Source organism: Rhipicephalus microplus, unplaced genomic scaffold (assembly GCF_043290135.1).
Source record: "Rhipicephalus microplus isolate Deutch F79 unplaced genomic scaffold, USDA_Rmic scaffold_14, whole genome shotgun sequence".
Lineage (NCBI taxonomy): Eukaryota > Metazoa > Arthropoda > Arachnida > Ixodida > Ixodidae > Rhipicephalus > Rhipicephalus microplus.
The window spans coordinates 35416938-35442754 of NW_027464587.1; the positions used below are offsets into that span (position 1 = coordinate 35416938).

General features: G+C 43.8%; 1 protein-coding gene across 3 annotated transcripts in view; it reads right to left on the minus strand.

Annotated features, from left to right (window-relative positions):
• Positions 1–1925: 1925 nt before the first annotated feature.
• LOC119181521 (proton-coupled folate transporter-like) overlaps positions 1926–25817 on the minus strand; it is a 194724-nt gene continuing 170832 nt past the window's right edge. For 2 of the 3 annotated variants that reach the window (XM_075882974.1, XM_075882973.1), the window contains exon 8: positions 1926–24873. In XM_075882974.1, coding sequence (XP_075739089.1) covers positions 24771–24873 — 103 coding nt within the window. In that variant the 3' untranslated portion in view covers positions 1926–24770. The remainder of the gene's footprint in view (positions 24874–25817) is intronic. The other variant, XR_012888676.1, reaches the window with a different exon arrangement.

Consider the following 25817-nt stretch of genomic DNA (forward strand, 5'->3'; position numbering starts at 1 on the left):
AATTCTTGGCTTTTTACAAGTAAATATGCAATGTACTAGGCTCACATAGACCATTTACACATGCACTGAAGATTCATGCGTGTGGGGGCATTCTTTATTAGGTATTTAGTTGTTAGTTCAGCACTTGCTCCTTCACTGTTTTGGTGCTTTTAGTTGGTTTCTTACAAAGTATAGTTCCCTAAAGATCACGTTTATCGTCATGCGAGTGACGTATCGACCATCCTCACACTATTTTTCTTCTCCCAATTACTTCACATCATTAGCATATACGAAATTACTTCATCAACGCACGACGTGATCTATTTCACCTTTCATTCACTAACTATACAGACCAATCTACCTTCTTTCAGCATGTTGTACGAGATATTCAGAACAATAATCTGAATCGTGCACAGTGTTTCATCATTGATCATCGTCATCCGAGTATTTGAATAATTGATAAAACTGACAAATAACAAAAGAACCCTCTATATAACAAATTACGAAACGGCATCAAACTCTGTAGAGATATATCAGCGGTTCTAGAGATTGAAGTGTTGCGTCTTGTCGTTCTGGCACAGGAGATTCGCAAAGACGGGGTCGAGGCATCTTGCTGATACTAAGTTTCCTTCAGTAGAAGGAAACTTGGCGTTCATTCAGAATAATTGCATGACAAGTATTTTGCTACGTGACGAACATTTCGTGAAGCCAGACGAAGATTTCTCTACTGAGCCCACGCCTGCCCAGGTTGACGTTATTGACATAGCCATTGCCACGACACTTTACCTATGATGCCAACAGATTGTTGTTTCTTGCTTTATGAATTACTCAGTTTAGAGAATGTGCAGGCTTCAAAATTCTTGGATAGTGCATGTCATGGGGTTCACAAACTGTACTTCACTCTATATGTCAAACTTTGCATAGAGAATCACATTTACCTAGGTAACAAATGGGCTTGTAGTAGTGCATATTTAGCAGCCATTCTTTTTCATATTGTGTATAGATTGCTGTGAATAAAGACTGTTGCAAAGCTGCAGTAGGTACAGCTATAGTAGAGTTGAAACAGTTACTGATACAGCGAGCATGTTGGGAGTGACACTGTCAAAGTTCTAAAAAAAGAAACTGTGCAAGAATTTGTCTTTTTATTAAGCATGGCATGTCTTGCAGAGGTAGCAATCGCGGAGCCGAACCATGAGAGTAAAATAACTAGAAGAATTAGGAAGAATAAGAATGGATGGATCACATTCGGCAAGCATTCTCAAATCATGAGTGATAATCTGCCACTAACCCACAAAAGGAAGGTATATAACAGCTGCATTTTGCCAGTACTTACCTATGGAGGAGAAACCTGGTGGCTTACAAAGAGGGTTCAGCTTAAATTGAGGACGACGCAGTGAGCGATGGAAAAGAAAAATGATGAGTGTAACTTTAAAAGACGAGAAGAGAGTAGAGTGGTTAGGGAGCAAACTGAGGTTAAGGATATCATAGTTAAAATCAAGAAAAAGAAATCGACATGGACAGACACGTAGCACATAGGCAGGATAACCGGTGGTCATTAAAGGTAACTGACTGGATTCCCAGAGAAAACAAACACACGAAGGGGAGACAGAAAGTTAGGTGGGCAGATGAGATTAAAAAGTTTGCGGGTATAACATGACAACGGAAAGCACAAGACTGGATTGATTGGCGGCTCATGGGAGAGGCCTTTGCCCTGCAGTGGGCGTAGTCAGGCTGATGATGATGATGATAATCTTCATGCTTGCGCGTGCGTGTGTGTGGACTCATGACTCGATTGAGTTCCTTGGCTAGTCTTCTTGGGCGCAAAAAACCTGGTATTGCATCATAGCCAGAAACTCCAGAGAATATTATATAACTACTGTTGTCAGTGGTTTGTGGAGAAAAAGTTTACTTAATGCAGAAAACAGCTGAAGTAATGCAAAAAAAACTCCTATGCAGGTTGTTTATTACAAAGCCAGATTCTTCAACAACCAAAAATACAGGCCATAACTTGAGTACACATGGTCCTGCTCCAACATTTTGTTTCCCATTTAAACAGGTGTGCACTACAGCAATGGCTCCCCTGGAGCTAGCACCAAATGCTAAATAAATACTTGAAGAAGGAGGTTATCATAATGGATAATAAAGTTTGTTTTCAGAAAAAAAAAAGCGAGCACAAGAAAAGAAAGGACTAGATAATTACTACCAGAAATAAGCCCATCTTAAAAGATGGGTTTAAAGCTGGCTGAGTCACTCATCAATATCACACATAATAGCACCACTTATTCACATCTACTGAAAGTGGGCCTGATTTCGCAAGCCTGGCAAAAAAAAAAAGAATACATGGTCAAACACAGTACGAAAGAAAAAACCCTCTGGCACTTCTATAACTCAACAAGTCAAAGCAGTTTAGATCAGCTGATTTGTTTTTTTTTTCTTTCACCAGCACAACATCAAATACTCATTAAGGTGACTTCATGAGCATCAATATACAAATAACAAAAACCTTGCAATACAAATACAGCTCCAACAGTATTAGCCTAAGTGACGCCCAATGACCATGTACCATTCTATTATTGCATATTTTCGAACCTTATCATGCCAACCAGAGTTGACGAAAAAAATGAATACGGTGCAAAAGGGCAGAAAGGGGAAGATGGAAGCTTGCAATGAAAAATTTGTGAACAGGGGTTGCATGCTCAAGCTGACTTTTTGACAAGTGGTCTTCTTTAAGGCTGAAACTATTCCAGCCTTGAAGAAGACAAGTCCACTTGCAGAAACGTTACAGACTTTTTCTCAGAGAAGACTCTACTGCTCCCCATCTATCATAAGAGATATCTCTGCCCTACTGGCGACTTCATACATCCTCTCGACCACATCTACGTCTAACCTTCAGTGATCATAGATTGCAATAGTTATTGCTATGTTCTTCAAAGAAAGATAAGTCAGTGCGTTTTCCTCTTAAACGGGCCCTGAAACACATTTTTGAGTAACCATGGAATCGATTCACTGAAAAAGCGTATTACCTCACAAATTGAACGGTGCGAAAATTTTAAGAATCCGTTCATTATGAGCGGAGTTACAAAGATTTGTTACATGCTACAATCATATTCTCTCTTCTCGACAAAAGCACTGGAAGCTGAGCAGAGAGAGATAGGAGGGACAAACAAAAAATGTGACTCGCGCTTTGTAACCTTATTTCTTTTTTTTTTCCCCTTCGAATACGCAGCTCTTTCAGTGCAATTGCACGCGCACGCATGGACAAGTGACAGCCTCTCGCGGCGACCTCTGTAACTACCGAGCATGCCATGTTCAAATAGCAGATGGTTGATAGATGGGCTTACTGGGCTTATTTTTTGTGATTTGTCGAGAGGAGACAAAGCTATTTTTAGCTGACTTTGATATTTTATTGTGAATTCCAGGCCGCATGCTGCGCTATAATATTTGGCTTGTGTGTTGTTGGGAGCCTCTACTACCGATCGGCAGTGTTTTCTGACCATGCTCAAAAAGAGTTGCAGGGTCCCTTTAATACATTATTCTTTTAATTGTGTTTCGGTAAAGCAGCACGCGACACTAGAATTATTGGTGCATGATACTTTATTGATAACTTTTATTGTGCTCCCCTGGCTTGAATGTTTGAAATGAAAGGAGTTTTGGAACAAGGAGGCTTAATAAGCATGAACTACTGGCCAAATTTATAACCTACTGTGCCAGTCGGCAGAGGTGCAGAATGATGAAAAACGAACACTTACAAATGGGTTTCAGTTACTGCAGTAAAGAAAGTCAGCAAAAATGACAGACCTGTCTGGTTAACTTGAAGGAAAACAGCCCAGAATGACACCAAACAAATACCTATCTTAAGACACAGACTCGCTTGAAGTCAGCAGTTTTCCTTAAAAGGCCTTTCCTTTAGCCTTCCTCTAGAAAGGCACCATAAAGGCTTTCAGTATGCGATGGAGGGGGTTGACTTGTTCAAGCTAACTTTTGTATTTTGCATATGCCAGGATTTAACAAAAGACATTTCACTAGATGTCTTTAATCCTCTAAGATGGTCATGTCTCTAAATGGTTCACCATGTGAGTGAAATTCTGGAGGATATGTGCATGCTGTCAGAGGCGCTCTGCAAGGCCCATCTCACTCACATAGAAAACTCAGAGTAGGAGGTATTTTGCAATGAACACACACTCACCAAGGTTACAATAAAAACAAATAAGCATTGACAATTCAGGCCCTTGTACAGGTTTCTTGATCACAATGAAGATGTTAGCATGGGCATGCGGCTATTTATGGGTCCGGTGCCACAGTGTGTGGTTGTATATCTCAGGTCACCCTTGCAAGAGACTTCTCAATTGAACTCTTCATTACCTCAACATATGCCATTTAAAGTCGAGGACGTCTGCCACCTTCTGAAATTTTCCCTTGACAGCACATACTACATGTTCAATGGGCAATACTTCAAGCGGGTGTTCCGCACAACAATGGGAGCATCCGTATCTGTCGTTTGTGCCAACATTGTACTGGAGGATCTAGAATGTACAGCTCTGCCCTCATTTTCGATGTGATTAAGGTTTTTTTCTAAGATGCATGGACAATTGCTTCTGTATCATCCGTCGCCAACGTGCCGCAAAGTTTCTCAAGTACCTGAACTCTTTCAAAACAAGCATACAGTTTATGGTAGAAGAGGAAATCGATGGACAAATGCCCTTTCTTTATGTCCTTGTAAACAGAACCTTTAGCGACTTAAGAAAAAGCTCGTACAGAAAGCCAACACACACGAAAAAGCATCTCAACTTCAACTCGGCGCATCCTATTAGACAAAAGCAATCTCTTGTTGCAGCATCCTATTCCAAGGCATTCGACCATGTCTGCTCCAGCCATACGAAACCCACAGAGGAACTGTAGATAGTGAAAAAGGACCTTTCACTGAATAGTTACTCTTAACAACTGCTCAGGTCCCAGGAGTGCAATGCAGCCAAGCACTGCTGGGAAACAGCGGATTAAAAAGAAATGGCAAAGTATGCAGCAATTTCGTATGCAGCAGGAACCAGCGAGGCTCTTGCAAGAATTTTCAAAGGCTATGTTGTTCAAATAGCCCACATGCCTACTAAGAGCATGTTCACGCAAAGAATCCTCTGGAGTGCACAACTTCCCGGGAGTAACCTGTGCAGGGATTAGGATGTGTCATATACAGGTGAGAGCAGGAATTTCAAGCGGTGTTTCAAACAACACGAACACGACGTCACCGAGGGCCACACAACTGGGATCACCTTGGCAGAACATCACAATCAAACTGGCTGCAGTATTGACTGGGATGCAGCAGCTATCATCGCAACGGAAAAACATTTACCTTATCTGCCCGTCTGCTTTTGGAATAATGTTTTATTCAGTTGACTGACCGCATGATGAATATGACAAAGGGCAATCTACCTGAGACATACACCCTCACGCTGCACCACTCGACCCACAAACAGCCGCACGCCGATCAAGAAACCTGTACTTGGACTGTAACGCCAATACTTGTTCGTTTCTATTTTTACTTTGATGAGTGTATGTTTATTGCACAAGTATGATCCCTCACAGGAAAATTTTTCATCAAATGCTTAATTATTATCATAAAAAAACTCATAAACAATCTACACTGACACCTTGATACAATGAAATACTTTTCATGCCGGAGTCCGCTAGGGGGCCAGGCAAGGCTGGTGTGCCTCACATGGGCTCCGTATTCTACGAAGTTTTTGTTGAACCAAGACTGCATTTTTAGTGCCAACAGTGGTCTCTCTTGAACTTCAGTAAGTTGCTGACGCTGCTGGTGAGTGCCTCAAACCTCTTTGTTCTTGAGGAGCTTTGCAAACTTCAACTCTTGCTGAGCGGGGGAACGCCGCCTCGTCAGCCCTAACGCCACCGGCACCGGCGTCGAGCTCGCGCTTCGATGCGCGTGCACAAGTTCATTCGGCAACGCAATGGCATACAAGGTGAGTGGCACGGATTTACCTGCCACAGAATTCAACCCAGAAGAATGGAGTGTAGTCCTGAATGCCTGACAACGCTCACCTCGACAACAGTCAAAAGAAACTGAAGGAACGCAGTAAAGTAAAGCGGCGTCAGCTGCCGAAACACCAACACCCAAAACGGAATCACCGGCCAGTGTTTCTTCAAAGCTCGACAACACAGCTGTGGCGCGTCCTCGCTTAAAACGACTGCCACGGTTACCAGTCGATGACTTCAAGATTGTCTTTCGTCCGAGTGCGGGCGTAGATCTGGCCAAATACAATGATGGAGAGTTACGAGCGGCTGTAGTCGCCAACAGCGGACTGCACTCTGTGGTTGTCGACGAAGATCTTGTGTGCACCAATCTGGCCAAGAATATTTTCACCGTGTCCACTTCTTGCGCCGACCAAGTTGCCAACTATGCAAAAATACGAGAACTCACGCTACGTGGTAAAAAACTGGGATTTCACGCGTACATAGCTCCCCCGGACGGGGCACGGACAGGGATGATCTACCGCGCTTGGAATGGTGAATCACCTCAGGACTTGCTTCAAGAATTACGTCGGGCAAATCCCCTTCTACCAATAGTCCAAGCAAGGGACATGAGGTGTACCTCACGCTCAGTGCTCATTCACTTCATGGCTGAGGAGCTTTCTTCGTCAGTCAAAATGTTTGGCATCCTCTACGCCGTTTTCAACTTTTGACCGAAGGTGGAAGCATGCCTAAACTGCAGGCAAATCGGCCACCGACGAGATGTATGTCCTTTGCCAAATCGCCTCACTTGCTCAAGCTGCGGACAGAAACACCCGGAGGACTATCCCTGCACCCCGCAGTGCGTCATCTGAGGGGACGCTCAGAAGACGGGTGACAGGGCATGCAAGCAACGCTTTCAGCGTTGCTTCAGCTGTCTCTCTCGGCCACGACAAAGGCCGCAACAAGAGCACCAGCAGGAGCAGCCTGAGTTCCAGCTCGAAAAGGAGTTTTTTTCAAGCATCAACAATAGAAATCGTAGCAGCAGAAGCAAGAGTCCTGGACGAAACCGTAGCAGCAGAAGCAGGAGTCCTGGACGAAACCGTGGCAGCAAAGGCAAAAGCCCTGGACGAAGTGCATAACAAAGCCGTGACTTCAGCACCAAACCCGAAAAGGTGAGCTGGGCAAAGCAAGCCTCCTGCTCCTGTTGTATGCTCTCTGACACTAAAGAAAATTCTAAAACTCAGGAGACTATAGAACGTCTAATGCGAGAGAATCAAGAGTTAAAGCAACAGTTGGCTCTGGTGCTGGAAAGTTTAAGTACACTTACAGCTGCCCCACCCGCGTCTTCTCCACCCCTATCCATCTCCCCCTCTGTAATAGAGCCTGATATGGCAGACGAGTCAGGGACCGATATTATAGATTTCTCTCCACAGCCAGCAAAAAAAAAAAAGGACAGAGCAACCCGAGAATGACTTCAAAAGCACCAGTCAAAGAATTCGGAAAGAACACCGGGAACTCTAACAAAAGGTTAATTTAGGCTTTACGCAAATTGCTGAACGCTTCAATAAGATAGAGAGTATTCTAGACGTGTTAGTTGCTCGGCTCGAATCTCTCCCACAATCTCAATCCTCTCCAGCGCCTTTGCAGCCATAACTTCCTCTTGCACCCTTGCCTCATCTTCACCCTCTTCACTCTGCATATGGCAATGGAATTGCCGTGGATTAAGAAACAAGAGAGACAACCTCTCACTTTATATACAGCGGTCTACACAGGCCCCTGATGTCATCTCCGTACAGGAGCCTTTAAAAAGCTTGCAAACTCCTCGGCTATCAGGCCTTCTTCTTGAACTTCTCCCATGTCGTACAGGACAAGGCACATATTTTATTTTGAATATTTATTCTCATCCTAGAGATGGCCTCACTGCTGTTTTTGAAGCAATCGATAGGGCCATCCAAATAGCAAACTCTGCTGCCATAGTTGTAACGGGTGACTTTAATGCCCCGCACGTAGATTGGGGTTACAGGAGAAACACTCGGAAGGGCACCAGCCTTCTTCAATACATTCAGCGAAACAGGTGCACTCTAGTCACTGACTGCATGCTACCAACACGAATTGGCAACAGTGTGAGCAGAGATACCACCCCTGACCTTACTTTCACTAAAAATGTGTGACAAGCTAACTGGACACACAGTGGGATCAACCTGAGCAGTGATCATTACATCCTAACAATTACACTGTCCCATGCCAATTTTCGTCCACAGTTTCTTTTAAAACCTATTGTTGACTGGGACAAATTTCGCGAAATCCGAGACCGAAACTCGAAAAAAGAAATTCAAGACTACAAAGACTGGGCGTCTCAGCTTAAACAGGATGTAGCTCTTAGCGAAAAAGTAGCCCCAGCAGCACATATTCGTGATCCAGTAGACAGCAGGCTACTCCACCTATGGGAGGCCTATCAGAGCTTGGAGAAACGATGGCTCAAGCAAAAATATAATCGTAAACTAAAACGCAAAATGTCACAAACACTCCAGCTTGTAAGTGAACACGCGGCCAAACTTTCATCGCAGCAATGGAACCAGATATGTAACCAACTCGACGGTACTCTACAAATGAAGAGCTCTTGGTCCCTGCTTCGCCATATGTTAGATCCATGCTCCTCACAATGTGAAAGTAATAAGCGAATTACGAAACTCTTGTTTGAAGTAGAAAAACAAGGGCAAGACGTTGAAACTGCTCTTAAAGCTATGTACTTCCCTGGCCCAAGGCGAGAATCGTTACCTACCTACAATGGAGCTCCCAATGCAGACTTGGGTGCACCAATTGCAGAGGCGGAAGTTTGGGCTGCCCTAAGCGAACTTCGCACCACATCTGCTCCAGGACTAGATAGAATTACTAACAAAACACTCCGAAATTTAGACTCCAAGTCAGTGGCAGCTCTTACCGATTACATGAATGAACAATGGGAGCAGGGCACGCTACCCCAGGAATGGAACACAGCTAAGGTGACTTTCATACCCAAACATAATAAGCCGTTAGACCCTAATAATTTGAGATCGATCTCTCTTACCTCATGTACAGGAAAACTGATGGAGCATGTAATTCTCAATCGTCTTAATCGCTACATGGAACAAGAAAAACTGTTTTCCTCCACCATGTACGGCTTTCGAGCGGGACTCTCCACTCAGGATGTCAAGCTGCAGCTTAAGGAGGACGTGCTAAATCCTACTTTTTCACACATCACCAGAGCCATCCTTGCATTGGACCTGACTAAGGCTTTTGATAATGTTTCTCACTCCTCGATTTTACAATCTCTTAGTGAACTAAACGTAGGCTCTTGCACACACAGGTATGTCTCTGCCTTTCTCAGCAATAGGTCCGTATGCCTACAGTTGGGCACTTTCAAAATTGATCCCTTCACGCTAGGTAGCAAGGGAACGCCCCAGGGATTGGTTTCGTCCCCGTTCCTTTTTAACGTTACTCTCATACCGCTAGCGCGGGAACTTGCCAAACTTTCTTCCATGAATCACTCCTTGTACGCGGATGACATCACCATCTGGGTCAATACTGGCAACCATGGCAATATCGAATCGAAGCTTCAGTTGGCCGCTGACATTGTTGTTAAACACGCCAACAATATTGGGCTCACCAGCTCGGCGGCTAAATCGGAACTCCTAGTAATTGACTTTAAAAAGCAAGATACATGTCACATTCAAGTCACGCTTGATGACACCCCTATTCGCAGGGTCAATAAAATCAATATTTTAGGCCTTAATATTTCCGACAATGGTTTGAATGCTGACACCGTAAAGTTAATCCGCACCTCAGTTCAAAATACAGCTTCCCTTATTAAGCGCATATCCAATCGTCATGGCAGCATGAGGGAAGCAGACACACGCCGCCTCATACAGGCCTTTTGCCTATGTAGAATTACCTATTCTATCCCCTACCTTTATTTCTTACTTACGGAGATCGAGCAACTTAACAGACTCATTCGTAATGCCTATAAAACTGCACTCCATCTCCCTAATGCACTCCATCTCCCTAAATCAACAGCCACGGATAAACTACTTCAACTTGGGGTGCACAACACTCTGGGAGAGCTTGCAGAGGTGGATCTTTTCAGCCAATATCAGACTATCACTCACAGAAACAGGACAGCTTCTCCTGCGCCGACTTGGAATCAACGTTCTTGGTCACACTACGGCCACGCACGCAGTTCCCGTCACTGTTAGCAGCAACCTATTAATCCCGCCACTCCCCAAAAATACTCACCCAGAAAATAATCGGGCGCGACGGGAAGCTCGAGCCAAGTCCCTTCAGAAGTGCTTCCCTCCTAACTCTCCCGCAGTCTATGTAGACGCAGCCGAATATGTAGATAATCGAGCTTCCGCGGTAGCCGTCGTAGATGGATTTCAAAAACTGGTTGCTAGAGCGTCCCTTCCAAATTCGACAGATTCCCTGGAAGCAGAGGAGGCGGCAATTGCTTTAGCCATTGTTCACTCCTCCGCCGAGTATATTTTTTCCGATTCAAAAACTGCAATTCGTAATTTCGCCACTTTCCGATTCATTCCCCGGCTGCTAAAATTCTTGAATCATCTCTTCCGCCTGATCGCTTCATCACCCTCCTCTGGGTCCCTGCGCACTGTGGACACCTAGGCAACACCGCCGCTCACACCCAAGCCCGAGCACTCGCCATTAGGGCTCACAGCGACCTGCCTTCGCTTCGAGGTGCCAGGGATCGACTCCTCAGCTATCATGATATCACGCTATTTTATTGAAATTGCCGCCTAACGTATCCCCCGCCACATAAATATCTCCCCAGAAGTGACCAGGCTTTGTGGCGCAGACTTCAAACGGCCACAGTGACGACTCCTTTTCTTCTCTCCCTTTTTACACATGGCAAAACCTCACCTCGTTGCAACTTATGTCCTAGCACCAGAGCCGACTTCCAGCACATATTTCTGAATTGTCCAAACAAACCCAAGCCTCCGTGGCAAGGGTCAGAACACCAGGAGCGATGGGATGCTGCTCTGCGCAGCTCGCAACCACGTTTACAGCTCCGGACAGAGCTGGGCCAGGGGGGTCGCCGAAGCACAGCAGTGTCCGGCCACCTAGAGCGGCCCGAGGGCTCGTCGTCATCCTGATTCCACTTTCCCGACCACACCCCCCCCCTCAAATGATTCCATCGTGAATCAATAAAGTTGATTACTTACCTACCTGTCATGCCGAAATAGATGAAAAATAGTTTTGTAATTCGTACTATATAGTGTTAGAAATAAATCTTTATAACGAATTTTCGAATATAAAAAACTTACTTTCGTGTAAGGCACAACTTTGTCATAATGAGATTTGAGTGTGCCATGCTTAACGTAGAGCCGGAAAGATTGGTTTTGCCACCCTGGTTTCAGAACTCGTATCGCGAGTTTCCACCAAGTAGCCGCGCTAGAGTTGAATGTGATGCTAGGCCTAAAAACAGCCTCTGCACCAATGATGGCACTGATTGGCAGTGCTCTGTAGCCATAAACAGCAGTGCCTGACCTGTTGAGCAAAACGTCAGTAGAGTAAAATGTCAGGAACAACACTGACAACAGCAAAGTAAGCTTAATATTTTACTGACGTGATAACATGAAAAGTCTCCAAAAGGTTAGCTCATGTACACAAGGGTGCACTGTTAAATGGAATATCGGAGCTTGGGGAAGTCGGGGGCAGTCATCCTAAAATCTGGTAAAACACAAGAAATAGATTTTTTGAACTTCTTGTTCGGGTAAGGCTGTAGAGGATGAACCACCTCAAGGTGCACCTCAGGACCAATGACAATTACATCCCCAATGTGGTTGGCGTCAGAGCTGGCACCTCAAATGAGGACTCCATGAAGCTAACTAGTTCATTGACCAGAGTACAGGAGATACCAGAGCCATTTTTTAATTACACCATGACAATAATTCTGCAGTTTATTGCCGATCTTGCAGAAGAAGGCCTACGACTTTGTGAGACCCTTTCTTGGCCAGAGAACTGCTAAGTTCAAGATCGAAGGGTACCTCTCCCAAGAGGTCACCCTCAATTGACGTTGGACGTCTCAGGGCTCAGTTATTTCTCCTATACTACTTAACATCGTAATGATTGGGCTCGCCAAGATTTAAAGAATCAGCCATATTATCTAAGCAGATGACACACATCTGATGTACTGTCGAGAGCAATGGCCAAGTTGAGGAAGCTATGCAGAACACCATCGATATGATTGAGCATTTTCTTCGTCCCAATGGGCTCAGGGGTTCTCCATTGAATCTGAACTACTGCTCTACAAGAAAAGACTCAGAAGCAGTAGTAGCCACCATGACTGGAAAGCCGAGTCTAAAAGCGATATATGGCTTTTGACTCGTAATGGGTCTCCGGTGCCCAAAGTGAAGTCACTGCGAATATTGGAGATGTATATCTGGTCTATGCCAACAAAACAGCACTTAGATTGCCACAACCGGAGGATCGCCAAGAGACACCGGGGAATCAAGGAAGACAATCTCATCTGCATCATACATGCTTTTCTCTTCTGCCACCTTTCATACCCGGCGGGGATGAATAATTAGCATGTTGCAGAGAGAAGCAAGCTCAATTTCCTCATCTGTGAGGTCCTCAAGCGCCCTCAGCTTGCCTATAAGTGCCCGCACCCAAAACCTATTCAAGCTTGAACTTGAAGAGATAATTGAGGTGCAAGAGTGCTCACGCCGTGTTGATTCCCAGAGACATCAGGTCTCAACTACCCATTGCACCTGTTACCCGCAATACACATCCCGTTACCTGCAATACACATCCCGCACACAATGTTAGTTGACGTTGGGCAAAGAGTAGAGCTCTGCTCGATCATGTCCAAAGTAAGCACATTGAGGCAAGCTTTGTGGATTGTGCGGCGTATGTTGTACAAGAGAAAGTCACTGTCTCCATCGTCTACTAATATTGCTCCGCTACGATAAGCACGTCACTGCCTATGATAGCCGAACAGGTTGCAATAATAGCGCTGGCTGTACTAAATAGTCTCACAGTGTCTATAACAACTCCAAGGCAACTATCAAAGCTTACGAAACCAGGATGGTCACCCCTTCGCATTCTCTAAAGCGTCAAAAGTATCACTCCCCATTCTCTCACTTTAACCCTAAAAAGGATGCACATGAGGACTCACTGACCACACCACCTCCACAGTCCCCCTGCCTCACAGTGAGTCCTTGCTCATGTTGAACGAGATAACTAAACACTTGTATCTGTCAAGACAGGTATTCCCCTTCCCACACCCCCTTCCTTGCGTAGGGTATTGGTAAGCACGTGTATATCCCAACCCTGCAGTTCTTCATGGCATATACCCTGAACAGTATTCCAGTGAGAACTGCCCTGCTTGTGGACTATTAGCAACATTTAACCATGTGTTGGGGGAATGTGAAGCCACTGACGAGGAGAGGTGAGCAGTGCTCCTGTGCAAGCCTGAACTCAATGACCACACACTGACCGTCAAACAGGCCGCCAAGCCCTGCTTGACGGCCTTTACGTGCGACCAGCTGGGTGGCACAAAGTCTCCCATACGCCTTCTCTGGACCAAAATAAAGTTTTTATCACCATCATTGCCAGCCGATGGGCACGAGTTTCATGAATGCACTAAGCGTGCTGTCAATGATGTTCTTTCATTGAACGAAAGTTTCGCTTCGCAACAATTGACAGTGTGGAAGCAGACGGTATGACAAAAGTGTAATACTCCTGTCACACGGCCACCACCAAACTCCGTTGAACACCGTCAACGTAAATCTCCCCTAGGGGGTTCGACGGAGAAGGAGTTGTGGCAGTGTCACACGGCAATGGCAAGGTTGCAACAGTTGCCGCGAGGGGGCTCAGCTGGCGCTTGATTTTCAGAAAAGCATTCTAATTTCATCTCTATTGATTTTTTTTGTGAATCCTTGTTGTGTGGTTTTTACAAAAAAGCACTATTAAGTAAGTATGCGACTAACAAACCATTAAAAATGATTTCAAATAAAAACACATTTGCTAAATGTAGCAATGCTGCTAGTGACGCTGGCCACATTGTGATTTTAGTTGTTTTCTTGCCGGTATACATGCTCGGTACGAAAGTTCTTATGCTTCCTTGCCTCGTGAGCGCACATTTTGTGTTCTTCAGCCATGAGTGACACAGCGGACGACGCGAGGAAGTGGTACGATATTGCGCTGGTAATGACGTTGATCGGCTGGCGCCGGCCGTCCCGATAGGGTGGTTAGTCCCGACTCGCGAGGCACGGTGTGTAAAGCATAGGTGTTGAGAGTAAGAGGACTCTGACGGGCGTAAATATATGTAAACAAACACGCGCAGTGGTTGAGTACTACAAAAAACAAGTTTAATACTGCCAAAATGTATTATTCTGTCACTGCAGCCACTTCGTGCTCCAAATTTTTCTCTGACCTCTAGACTGCTGGGGACGAGAGTACTTCGTTTCACTGCGAAGGGAGATCGTTGAACGTCCTTTGCGAAATGCTCCGTTTACCTTCGTTTGCGTAAGGATGGCCGTGTGACACGGATCGCATCTTCGTTGTAGTAAGGACAAGGGAGTTAAACAGTCTTCGCAGGTGCCCATGTGACAGGGGTATAAGACTCCTTGTTGCAGCTGCTGGCTGGCAGTGGCTTTCACACACTCTCATGTTCCATTTAACAGTGAACCCCTGCGTACATTGAATAACGTCAGATAGGTGATAACACTTTTGTTTCTTTCAAGATTACAGGCATGCACTGACTCCACATGGTCAGATTTTCTTTTCAAATCACTGGCCTGGCAAAATTACTGTTCAGCAAGCCTGATAAACATTTCTAAATTTGCTTTTGTAGTCTATGTTCATCTATATAATGCATCAAGACCCCGTTTTCGTAATCATGCAAGAAGACTATCAATGTAGCCTGTTTGAAAAATATTAACATATTAGTGTGTGGGCCAGCATGCAAATTATTCCTTGTCACGCATCTAAAGTCATGTCTGTAGCTGAGGCTGAATCCCAGACAAGCCAGCTTCGTAGGAGCTGCAGTACGTAATTCACTTAGAGCCATCAATAAGCATCTATGGTAGTTGAGGAAATAACAGAAAGTATTTTTAAAATAAATACAGGTGCCCCAAAATAAGCAAAAAAAAAAGATCACTGGGAAAACTCGGAAGGAATATTACAAAGCAATCAACAATGCATAACAAAATCAGGCATCTATGAGGTACATCATAAATAAAACACTCAAGTTTTTAGTAATACTGTGATACTGTGACTTCCTATTCTCCAGCATGGTGCCAGCACCAAAGCAGGGAGTCAATAAACAAACCACTGCAGTATTTCTCAAATGAGTAGCTAACAATAAAGCACAATCCTAAAGTGTGTGCATTACAGCACAACGTTGAGACATCAGATGCAAAGAAACCCTTGGTGGTGCTCACTCAAAAACAGATGAACAGAAAGGCTTGCCAAGTAGTGCAAGTTTTGCAAAGCAGAAGCCCATGCACACCCCACAGATGCAAGCTAAAAGCTGAAATGTTTCAGGAGAGAACTCTTTAGTTCAGCAAGCTTTTACTAAGCACACACAATAAAAATTAAAAAAACAAATGTTTGTCTACCATAGTGGATCAGTGGTTCAGCTGGTCAGCTGCTGACCCGTAGGATTCGATCCCTGCCACGGGAGTTGCATTTCAGTGGAGGCAAAATGATTGAGGCTTGTGGGATGCAAGAACACTACATGCATAGAACCCTCCATTTTGTTGTCCCTCACAGTTATGTCATGCTTGTGGATTATTATTATTATTATTACTAAACAAAGTACTGGATATGATCCTGAGACGATGACATTTTTCTGAAAACAAAAAGATGTGCACCATCAAGGAAGAAAATTTTAAGGGCAGAAAAGAAAGGGCGATTGGACAAAACAGAAAGGAATTGAGAATGAACAGGCAGCCGATGGAAAAAAAGGCCCATGGTTTTTGATAATGCCATACATGCACAAGGTTGCTCACAACCTGAAGAATATGGCTAACGGGCACAAGGTACCTTTGGTGTTCTTCACGTCCTGCAAGATGGCAAGCCTGTGCCCCTGAGTTTCTACTACATTGAGGCTCCCCGTGTGGAAGAGCCAAGCAAGGCCGTATGTCGCCTGCTCAGTTGGCGTGGTGTACGAGATTCCGCTTAGTTGTGGTAGGGTTTATATTGGCTAAACTGGCCGGTGCATAAACGACAAAATTATTGTTCATAAACTTTATGAAAAATAATCATTTGGGAAATTTGCTTGTGCATTGTGGTTCCTGCAAGTGTATCCGTTTTTTGGAAAGAGTAACGATGCCGTGGCAAATGAAATCAAGAAAGCATTAAAAAGAAGAGAGATGATTATGTTAGTAATACATCTGTTGCTCTTCGTTGTGGTAAATTTAATTTCTTGGAATCGTTTTTCGTTTAGTCACTTTTTTGTTATCATATCTTTTTTCCCAATCTTATTGTGCATTTTCTGATGAGCATGCGAGATCACGTGCGTGCGCACGATTGCTACAGTGACATGTCGCTGATATTCTGAGAAGAAAGTTAGTTGCAAGTAACGGCCTTTCTGTTTCGTCCTTATTTTTCTTCCTTGATGATACGCGTATTTGTGTTTCCAGTAAGCATGAACCAACTAGCCCAACAAAAACTTTCATTAGGATCACTTTTTGCATTACATGTTGCTTTCCTTTAAAGGGACCCTGAAACACTTTTTTGAGTAACCATGAAATTAGTTCACTGAAAAAGCTTATTGCCTCACAAATTCGATGCCACAAAAAGTTTAAGAATCCATCCAGTACGAGCAGAGTTATAAAGATTCGTCACATGCTGCAATCGCATTCTCTCTACTCTCGTCCCTACGAAAGTGCTGGAAGCTAAATAGGGAGGGGGATGGGCAAACAAAATACGTCACACACGCCTCAGAACCTAGGAACACTTTTTTGTTTGTTTGTTTTTGAATACGTGGCTTTTTCAGTGGAATCGTGCACGCAAGCGTGGAGAAGTGACGGCCTTCAGCGGCGATCTCTGGAATGACCAAGCACGCCATGTTCAAATCAGCCAAAGGCTAATAGATGGGCATTCTATGAGTGATTTTCCATCATCTTCCATCATTTGTTGAGGAAAAAAAAAAGCAATTTTTTAGCTGACTTTGATAATTTAATGTGAATTCCAGGCCTAGTGCTGCGCTATAACATTTGGCTCGCGTATTCTCGAATCCTCTACTACTGATTGGCAGCGTTTTCTGACCATGTTCAAAAAGTGTTGCGCAGCCCCTTTAATGGCATTTTAATAACCACTTTCCTGTATTTTCCATTACCTACGTATATTCATTCTCTGCCTAGATATAGTTTCTTGATACAATGCACCAACTAGCCAAACAACTCGCATTATTAGATTTTTTTTATTGACTGTAGCTCGGAGTAGCATTGTATGGCACACTCCTTTTATTGTTTCCATGCCGGCTTTGACATTGGATGAAGTCGAGCCTGAACTTCTTGACTGGCGGGGCACAATTGAGGCCACACATCATTGGTCTATCATTCTACAGCCAGTTGAACATTATTGCTTATTTATTCAGAGCCAAACAAGGTAACCCCATTTAAAAATTAGTTTGGCTCCAGCACTTGACCCCGAACATTAAAAGCAAGCCAAGGTGGCAGCCTAGCCTAAAAACGAAGAAGCGATTTCAGAAGTACAATAGAATCTCGATGATACGAATTTGAAGGGAACACGCAAAATATTCGCGTCATCCCGAATTCGTATGAACCAAAACAAAATACGGGTGATTATGAAGATGAACGATAACCTTATTGCGATCAACTACTTTTTGCTGGAAAAGTCCATAATGTTTTTTTGCACTTTCATGCTTTTGCCGTCTTTTAAGAACACTGCTTGAAAGGCATAAAACCGTGCTGCGGTTTATTCACTCACGTTGACAGCGCTTACGGTGCAGCGCAGGACATCGAGGACGTGGTGGTTTTCCCGACGTCGACGGCAGGTCACACACCTTGGCGCCTTTACTGTCACTGTTGGACTCTCTCTCCTTAACCTCGTGACCCAGTTCTTTAACAGATCACAGCCCACAAGTCGCGACGTTATTGTCCGCGGTGACAAGTCTCGCGTGGAAGCTTCAGTTTCGAAGTTCTCCTAACCCTCGATGTGCAAATCAGCGTCAGGCTCTTCATTATCTTTTGCCAGAGCCGCATCTTGTCCTGAAAAAAAATCCAGACTTGCGAAAACAGTTCGTGATCGTGTTCTTCGTCACATTATCCTAGGACAGATATAGCAACAAAATGTAGCGCGTCCAGCAATATTCAAAATTTCATCCTTGCGCTCAATTTTCGCTGGAAGCAATCTTTTGAAATGATGTTTGACATTTTGAATTATTCTTACGTCCAGCGGCTGTAGACGGGTCGTCGTGTTTGCGGGCAGGAACCCTATGGCGGCATTTTTAAACTTCCAAGTTTTTTGGATGGGCTGAACACTGGTTGACAAAAAGCAAAAGATTTCTGTTTTTTGCTACCACTTTCTGGTTCAACGTAGTCAGAAACTTGCGGAAAAAGTCTGATGTCATCCATGCTGTTTTGTTTCCTTTGTACAAGCAAAGTAAACGTCCTGCCAATCAAAAGCACTTTGGCTGCTTTGATTTGCCTATACCAGTAAGCTACATTTTTTTGGAGCCGTCGGCATTTACGCAAAAAAGCACGGTGACACGCTCCTTACTTTTTTGACCACCCTAGCAAGCCTACCCCTTTACACACAGGCTACTCTCCAGCTGAAGGTTGAAAAATAGTCCCACCTTGTCACCGTTGAATATGTCACATGGTGCGTAGTCCGAAATCAGAGCCAGCAGCGTGTTGAGCGAGCCGTTCATCTGCGACTTGTCCACTTTCTTTGCTTCCCTGCTGACAACTCTGTAAACTAATCCATGCCATTCTTTGAAACGGTGCAGCCATTCGCCGGAAGCTTGAGAGTTGTCGATGCCAAGAAAAAGCGCTACATTGTACGCCTTTTCACGTAGCCCCTTGCCGCTCATGTTGACGCCGGCTGCTGTCACTTCCCGAAACCACGTAAGTAGAACGTCTTCCAGCTTTACGTCCATGTTGACGCCGGCTGCTGTCACTTCTCGAAACCACGTAAACAGAACGTCTTCCAGCTTTACGTGTGTACCCGTCTTCGCTGGCTTCACGTTCACGCCGAAGTGCTGGGCATTTTTCAAGATTACTTCTCGCTGCCCAACAACAGTGCAGAGTTGAAGGCCAAGTCGGTGCACTTTTTCTTGGGGTCTTCGTCGACCTTCCTCAGAATTTCGATTTTCTTCTTGAAAGAAAAAGCCTTCAACTTCCTAGACACAACAAACGCTTCGGTCTTCCGATATGTGGCAAGCTTAGGCAGTCCAAAAACTCTCGAAGACCGTACGAACACAGCAGTTGGAGCAGCTAAATTGGCATGCCCAACACCACCTGAAAATGGCAAGGAAAGAATACAACACTTCTTCGCTATGCAAGAGGTGAAGAAAAGCGGGGTGTAAAAATACCGCCAACAGTCCCGGTGGGCCGGTGGCCATTCCGCATCACGCTACTCATGTGAAATGGTCATTTGCACATTTGTATCATCCCCGGCAGCTGGGGAAACTGTTCGTATAGGACCGAACGATGGCCTATTTTATGTAACATAGACCGTCCAAAAACCTTCAAATTCGTATCATCATGAAATTTGTATAAAGTGTAATCATATCATCAAGATTCTACTGTATTGGTAAGGCATCCAAACGGGAAAATGCAAAAAAAAATGTTTTGCCAACTAAATAAGTTTTAATAAATGGTGTTTTGTGGCACGAGAAGTAGAGCGTGCTTTGAAAACATGCCATGCTGTGGATGTGCATGTTGGTATTACAACTATAATACCACTATATGTTCGTGTACTTCTTAACTATTCAAACAAAGAGAGACAAGAGGGAATGAGCCAAACATAATTGCAGCTCAGAACATTTGTGTAGTTAAGTGCACTATTAATAAGAACTAACAGACAGTTATGCCAAGGAAAACATATGAATGTTAGGGGTGATTGTAATTTTAATGTGTTAATAGTGGACCAAAAGATAAATTACTGCTTTTTTTTCATCACATTCACACTAAAATTATTACCACTAACACCCCCATACTTTTCTTGGCATCATTGTCTGTTAGTTATCATAAATATTGGGTATAAAGAAAAATTACCTCTTATACTATCACTTTTTTCGTTAAGTTTTTTTGCAGAGGTGTTTAAAAAAATGGAAAAATAATGCTTCATCATTTTTTCTTCTCTTCGAAGCCACATTTTTGTTTCAGATACCCTAGAAGCTTCAATGAATGACTGCACTTTGTTCCAAGGGTGCAGCATAATGGTGGTATAAACCTTGCCCAAACACTCTAACATTTGACCTGGTAGATGTAAAATGCAATATTTCGTTTAGACTGCCAACTTGGGCAGATAGGAAGCCTTTGTTCCCTACCATCGAGTGCCTCATATCATGGTTTTAGCGAGTAATACCACAGATTTGCATACGCATTTAAATTGGGAGCTGATATTACACAGCTATAGATGGCACGCAAACACACTGTGTGCAACATATGTTGCTTCTAAAGTATGTCCCACTCTGTAATCATATTTTCAGAAATTACCTCTAAAAACCGACACAATTAGCTCGTTCGATGCCACATGAGAATAAATAGGTTCAAGCACAAAAGGCCAGCAAAGCTATCCAAACCAAGAAGGTGCGAGACTAGGCGGGTTAGTCAAGGTCCATTTTTAAAGGGGCCCCACAAAGCTTTTCAACATGGTTAGAAAACGCTGCCGATTGCTAGTCACGGCTTCACCCATTAATTCCAGGCAAACAACTTGGAGTTGACAATTATTGAAGTGGGCCACAAATCGCACCCTTTTCTGTCTACAGATGATGCCCAAATCACTATGCCATATACACGAGTCCGCAGCCACTGCCGGATTCCCGCATTGTGACCATGGGTACTGTGACATGCTGCCACGCGCCTGTGCGCACACTTCCGATCACATTCAGAATAAGCTGCGCTTTCAAACAAAGGAAGTAATCAAGGTGCACTGACATCATCATCTTGCCCCCTTGTAATCCCCCTCTGCCTAGGAAAGGAGAGACTTGAAGGGTGCAGTTCCTGTCACTCCGCTTGTGTCTAACGGATTTTCACAGCAGTGAGCTCGTGAAACAAGAATATTTTTGAATGAAGCTATTGTACATAAATATTGCAACTCTTTTTCAGAGAATGATGGCATACTGACAGACGCATCACCAAGCACAGCTAGTTACGTGCTTCTATAATCAGCACTGTCATCTTGAACCTATTCAACATAACTGCTTCACTGAATTTGGTTTGCACCTATTTTTCAAACCCTAGAAACCACTTCTGTAGCACGTTATGTGAGAATCTGTTTTCTGGACATTGACACTTCACACACCAATTACAAAACTTGCCGCTTATACAAACCCCGGGCAAATAAGCAGCTTTTATCCTTTGATTTCATGCACACTAAGCTATTCAAGTATTGCGAATGCACGCCTCAGCGATGCACTCAGAAAATTGTGCCAACACACGATGTGCTACAGCTCTGAACAAGTCTTGCACATCAGCTGGGTACCACTGAGTACTCAGGGGTACAGAATATCGATATGGATACCTGCGAGTACTCATTAGAGTACCCAAAACATGGCTGGGTACCCAAGCGACATTTTGTGTGACACAAAAAAAGTGCAAAGAAAAGCATTGGGAAAGTATTCCAGGAATGTGTATGACACCTTTTGCAGTGTCTGAAAAAATTATAAGGTCATGCCCTATATTCATAGTGTCTCCCGTGATACAAAATAGATTGCTCAAAAGAGCAACATTAATGTTGTTCATAGTGCTTTCATAGGGCAAAGAAAAAAAATAGAACATTGTAAAACGAGTTAAGCAATGTTAGGTGCTTGCTCTTGAAATTTTTTCCACAAACCAAATGTACCCTTCTGTAAAACACTGAGTGAAAACATCAGTACTTGACAGACCTTAGTAAGCCGTTTTTTGCAGAAACAGTTGAATCTGCTAACTAGGGAGGATCTTTTCGACACAACTCAATTCTTCAAAAGTTGTTTCCTTTTTAAGAGACAACCTTTCAGTAGTCTTCAATGGCATGTACAATGAGGATGAACAAAGAGGTATCTGTGTATCTTTTTTTTGTTCAAAGAGAAGATACACAAATACCTCTTTGTTTGTCCTCGTATATGCTGTGAAATAATGCTCCACCAAATAGCCCAATGCTCAACCTTTCAGGATTTTATCTGTGAATGTCAAAGATTTATATTTTATTCAATACCATACGATGAGATAGTTCGTAGTGTGATGATGCGCATAGAAGAAAACGGCAAATGAGATTTTCAAAATGCTGCTGGGATGTCCTCAGAAAAATTCTTCTCCCTTCTGGAGTTTCACTTAAGGGCAAATTTCATCTCATTTGAAAATAAGCTACATATTGAGAAAAAAGGGTGTGTGTATTCAGTTGAGTGTGCTGCATGTCCTTTGTGATATATTTTTTATCCTTTAATGACTGCGCTCTAAAAAAGTGCTTTAGACAGTGACGTGCTCTTGATTTTTAGATACATTGACAATTTTCTTGTAGTGATAAACTAACCATGAAGGCCCTGCCACAGTAGCCGATAGTTTAACTGACAATGGCAAGAGCTCAGCTCAGAAGGACACATGAGATCACAAGGGCTCATATGGGACAGTAAACTGCACAAGCAACTGTCCTTACCAGATGGTCATGCCTGCTGGATGTACTCGCTATGTGTGCGTAAAGGTCTTTTGCCTTACGAGACTACACACTCTAAGATTGCGAAATGCGCCATTGTTACAATATGTGTGGTATGGCTCTATATGAAATCGCCCCATCACAATTTGAACAAGTTTGAACGTGCATTTAAAGAAGCTGCAGAATATGCGTTACCCATGTGTGGTAGTGACGTTTGTCTCTGAGGTTTTGCTTGAGAAGCTGAAGGGCAAGCACCAGAGATGGAACTACACAGAAGAAGACAAGAGGCCTGTAGTTATGCCGTATTTTTGTACCACAAAAAGGCCTATAGTTGTGCACAAAGTGGCTCATAATCGCAAAGAGCTGGGTACCGACACAAAAACTTTGACCTTGTGTTTTTTTGCTGCAATGTGTTGCTGAAGGCCTATTAGTTATAACACGGCACATTGTTTACTGCAGCACGTGGCAGATAATTAATTACAGGCTCCTCATTATCGACCAGTATAAGTTTCGGTTTGAGGGAGCTCCAAAAACGACAAGCCACTGGGTGAAACTATCGATGCCTAGCGTGTGCAGCTCTCAACCACGTCGGCACACAGAACTGTGACGCACTTATACACGGTCTGCATCAAGAATTGCTTTTGAATAGTAAGTGAAACTGTAGTGTCGCCAAACACAAAGCTTTCCATGAGTGCGCTGTGGTCATGCCGGCGTCCAGCTGCCAAGAAGATGAGACTGCTGGAAGTAGGCTTGTGCGAATATTTAATTGCTTTGAATAATCGAAGAAACAGTTGAGTATTCGAATTTGCTTCAATTCGAATTAAAATTATCGTATATTTTCGAAGTATTCGCAATCAACGAATAAGTATTTATTATTCCACATGTCACCGCCTGTAAAGGTGGTTTCACTGCAATGTGGAAGTGCTAAGCAGTGAAAACATTTATCCAAAGAAAATTCGCTTTGCCGCAAAGCCCCCCTTAAATTTAAAGGGGCTCTGCAACACTTATTGAACATGGTCAGAAAACGCTGCCGATCGGTAGTCGAGGCTACCGTGGATATGCGAGGCAAATATTATAGCCAGCACGCGGCCTGTAATTCGCAATAAATTCTCAAAGCTAGAAATTGCTTTCTTCCCTCGGCAAATGACACTACAAGCTCGAAAATCACTTGTCACAGCCATTGGTTGATTTGAGCATGACAAAAATAAGCGTTTGTAGCAAGTTACCACTGCGTGCCGTCGTATGTTCTTTCTGGCGTCCATGTCCTTTGCCACACTACAACAAAGCTTAAAAAATAGAACAGGCCTCTGCCCTGCACTAAGAGTATTCAGGGTGATGATGTCACAATTGAGAATTATTATTTGAAAACTTTAACATAAATATAGAAGCATAAATACAAGAATGTATTCAATTAATTTATAAAACACTATTATATAATTAGTGTAATTTCTGGAGTACTACATGCTGAAACCACAATATGATCATGAGCACACTGTAGAGGAAATAACTTCGACCGTCGTATTTACTCAATCATATTGCTACCACTATTTCAACGCGACGAGTGCCATTTCATTGCATCGAAGAAAACAAAATGGCTATTTTGGCATTTTGAAAAAAACGCGAAGGTGGACCTTAAGCTGCAAAAATCGGGGAAAAAAATGTCGCGTTACATTTCAACAAAAACGGTATCTGGGGCTTCAGTAACAATAACATCACATAGTACCAAAGCCTACAACACCATTTGAGCGTTCGCAAGCCCTCCTATTGAAATTTTATAGTGTGTGTACAGAGAACAACGTTCAGGCTTTGTCAACACACCAGGCACATGTCAAACACCTCAACTGCTCAGACATTTGCACACCTGGTGCCAAGTCATGTGCAAAAGAAATGCCATAGCTCAGACGACACGTTTGAAGCCACCGCACAGCCATTGGTTTCAGGTGGTGCTTCCTGCTAGGCAGCACTCAAAAGGCGTGATGGATTGCGACAGCGAAAGTGGCATTCCTTTAAAGTGAGTGTGGCAGTTGGTTTATGGAGCCATCTTGTTCAGTGTCGATCATGGCCTCATCCTCCTCTTCAGGGTCGGCATGAGGCATTCGCAAGCAGAGTCTGAAACCATGCAGGAATAGACAATCAGAACATTCTGATGAGCACAGTACAGCAAGAAAACTTAGGGCCCCGACAAAGCCATTTCAGAACTCGCAAAGTAACCACTAACATTGATTACTAGAGACATGTGCGCTTATTTTCTCATATCATTTAACTGAGCTTCCCGCACAAAAAGCTTTTATCATTGCTCGGAGTAAACCATGCCGCAATGTTTCGGAAACTTCTCCATGTTTCAGACTATTCTGATAAGGTTGTGCCACGATGCTGTCACATGCTACGAAAGATCTTTTACTCAGAACAACTGAGCCGGCACGAAGACGCACAGAAAACTGGCAAGATGGCTGACTCAGTAACAACAACAATTAGCAAGAGTGCACGCTGCCCCATAACATCTTCCATTCTAGCGGACAGCCATGGCATGCGCTCGCTCTACCTAGTAGGCAAGTGGCATTATTCTCCTTGTGAAACAAAGAAAGTGCAAAGAAACAAAGAAGTGCAAAGAAAAGGCGGGGCAAACCAGCAGACAATACGCACATAGACAAAAACAGAACAATAAGATTCATGCGCAGTCGCACTACCACGTGAAGTACGGCTTCAGTCGCACTATGTGCACAATCTCCAAGGGGTGCCTTCGAAAAAAAAAAAGGCATTGCTCCGATGCTCTAAAGTGCAAAGAAAAGGCGGGGCAAACCAGCAGACAATACACACATAGACAAAAACAGAACAATAAGATTTATGCGCAGTCGCACTACCACGTGAAGTACGGCTTCAGTCGCACTACGTGCACAATCTCCGAGGGGTGCCTTCGATGCCGTGGCAAGAAGGCCCCATCAGAGACTACAACGTAGTTCACATCGCTCACGTGTCGCAACACTTTGTACGGTCCAAAGTAGCGACTGAGCAGTTTTTCTGACAATCCCTGGGGTCGGACTAGAGTCCACACC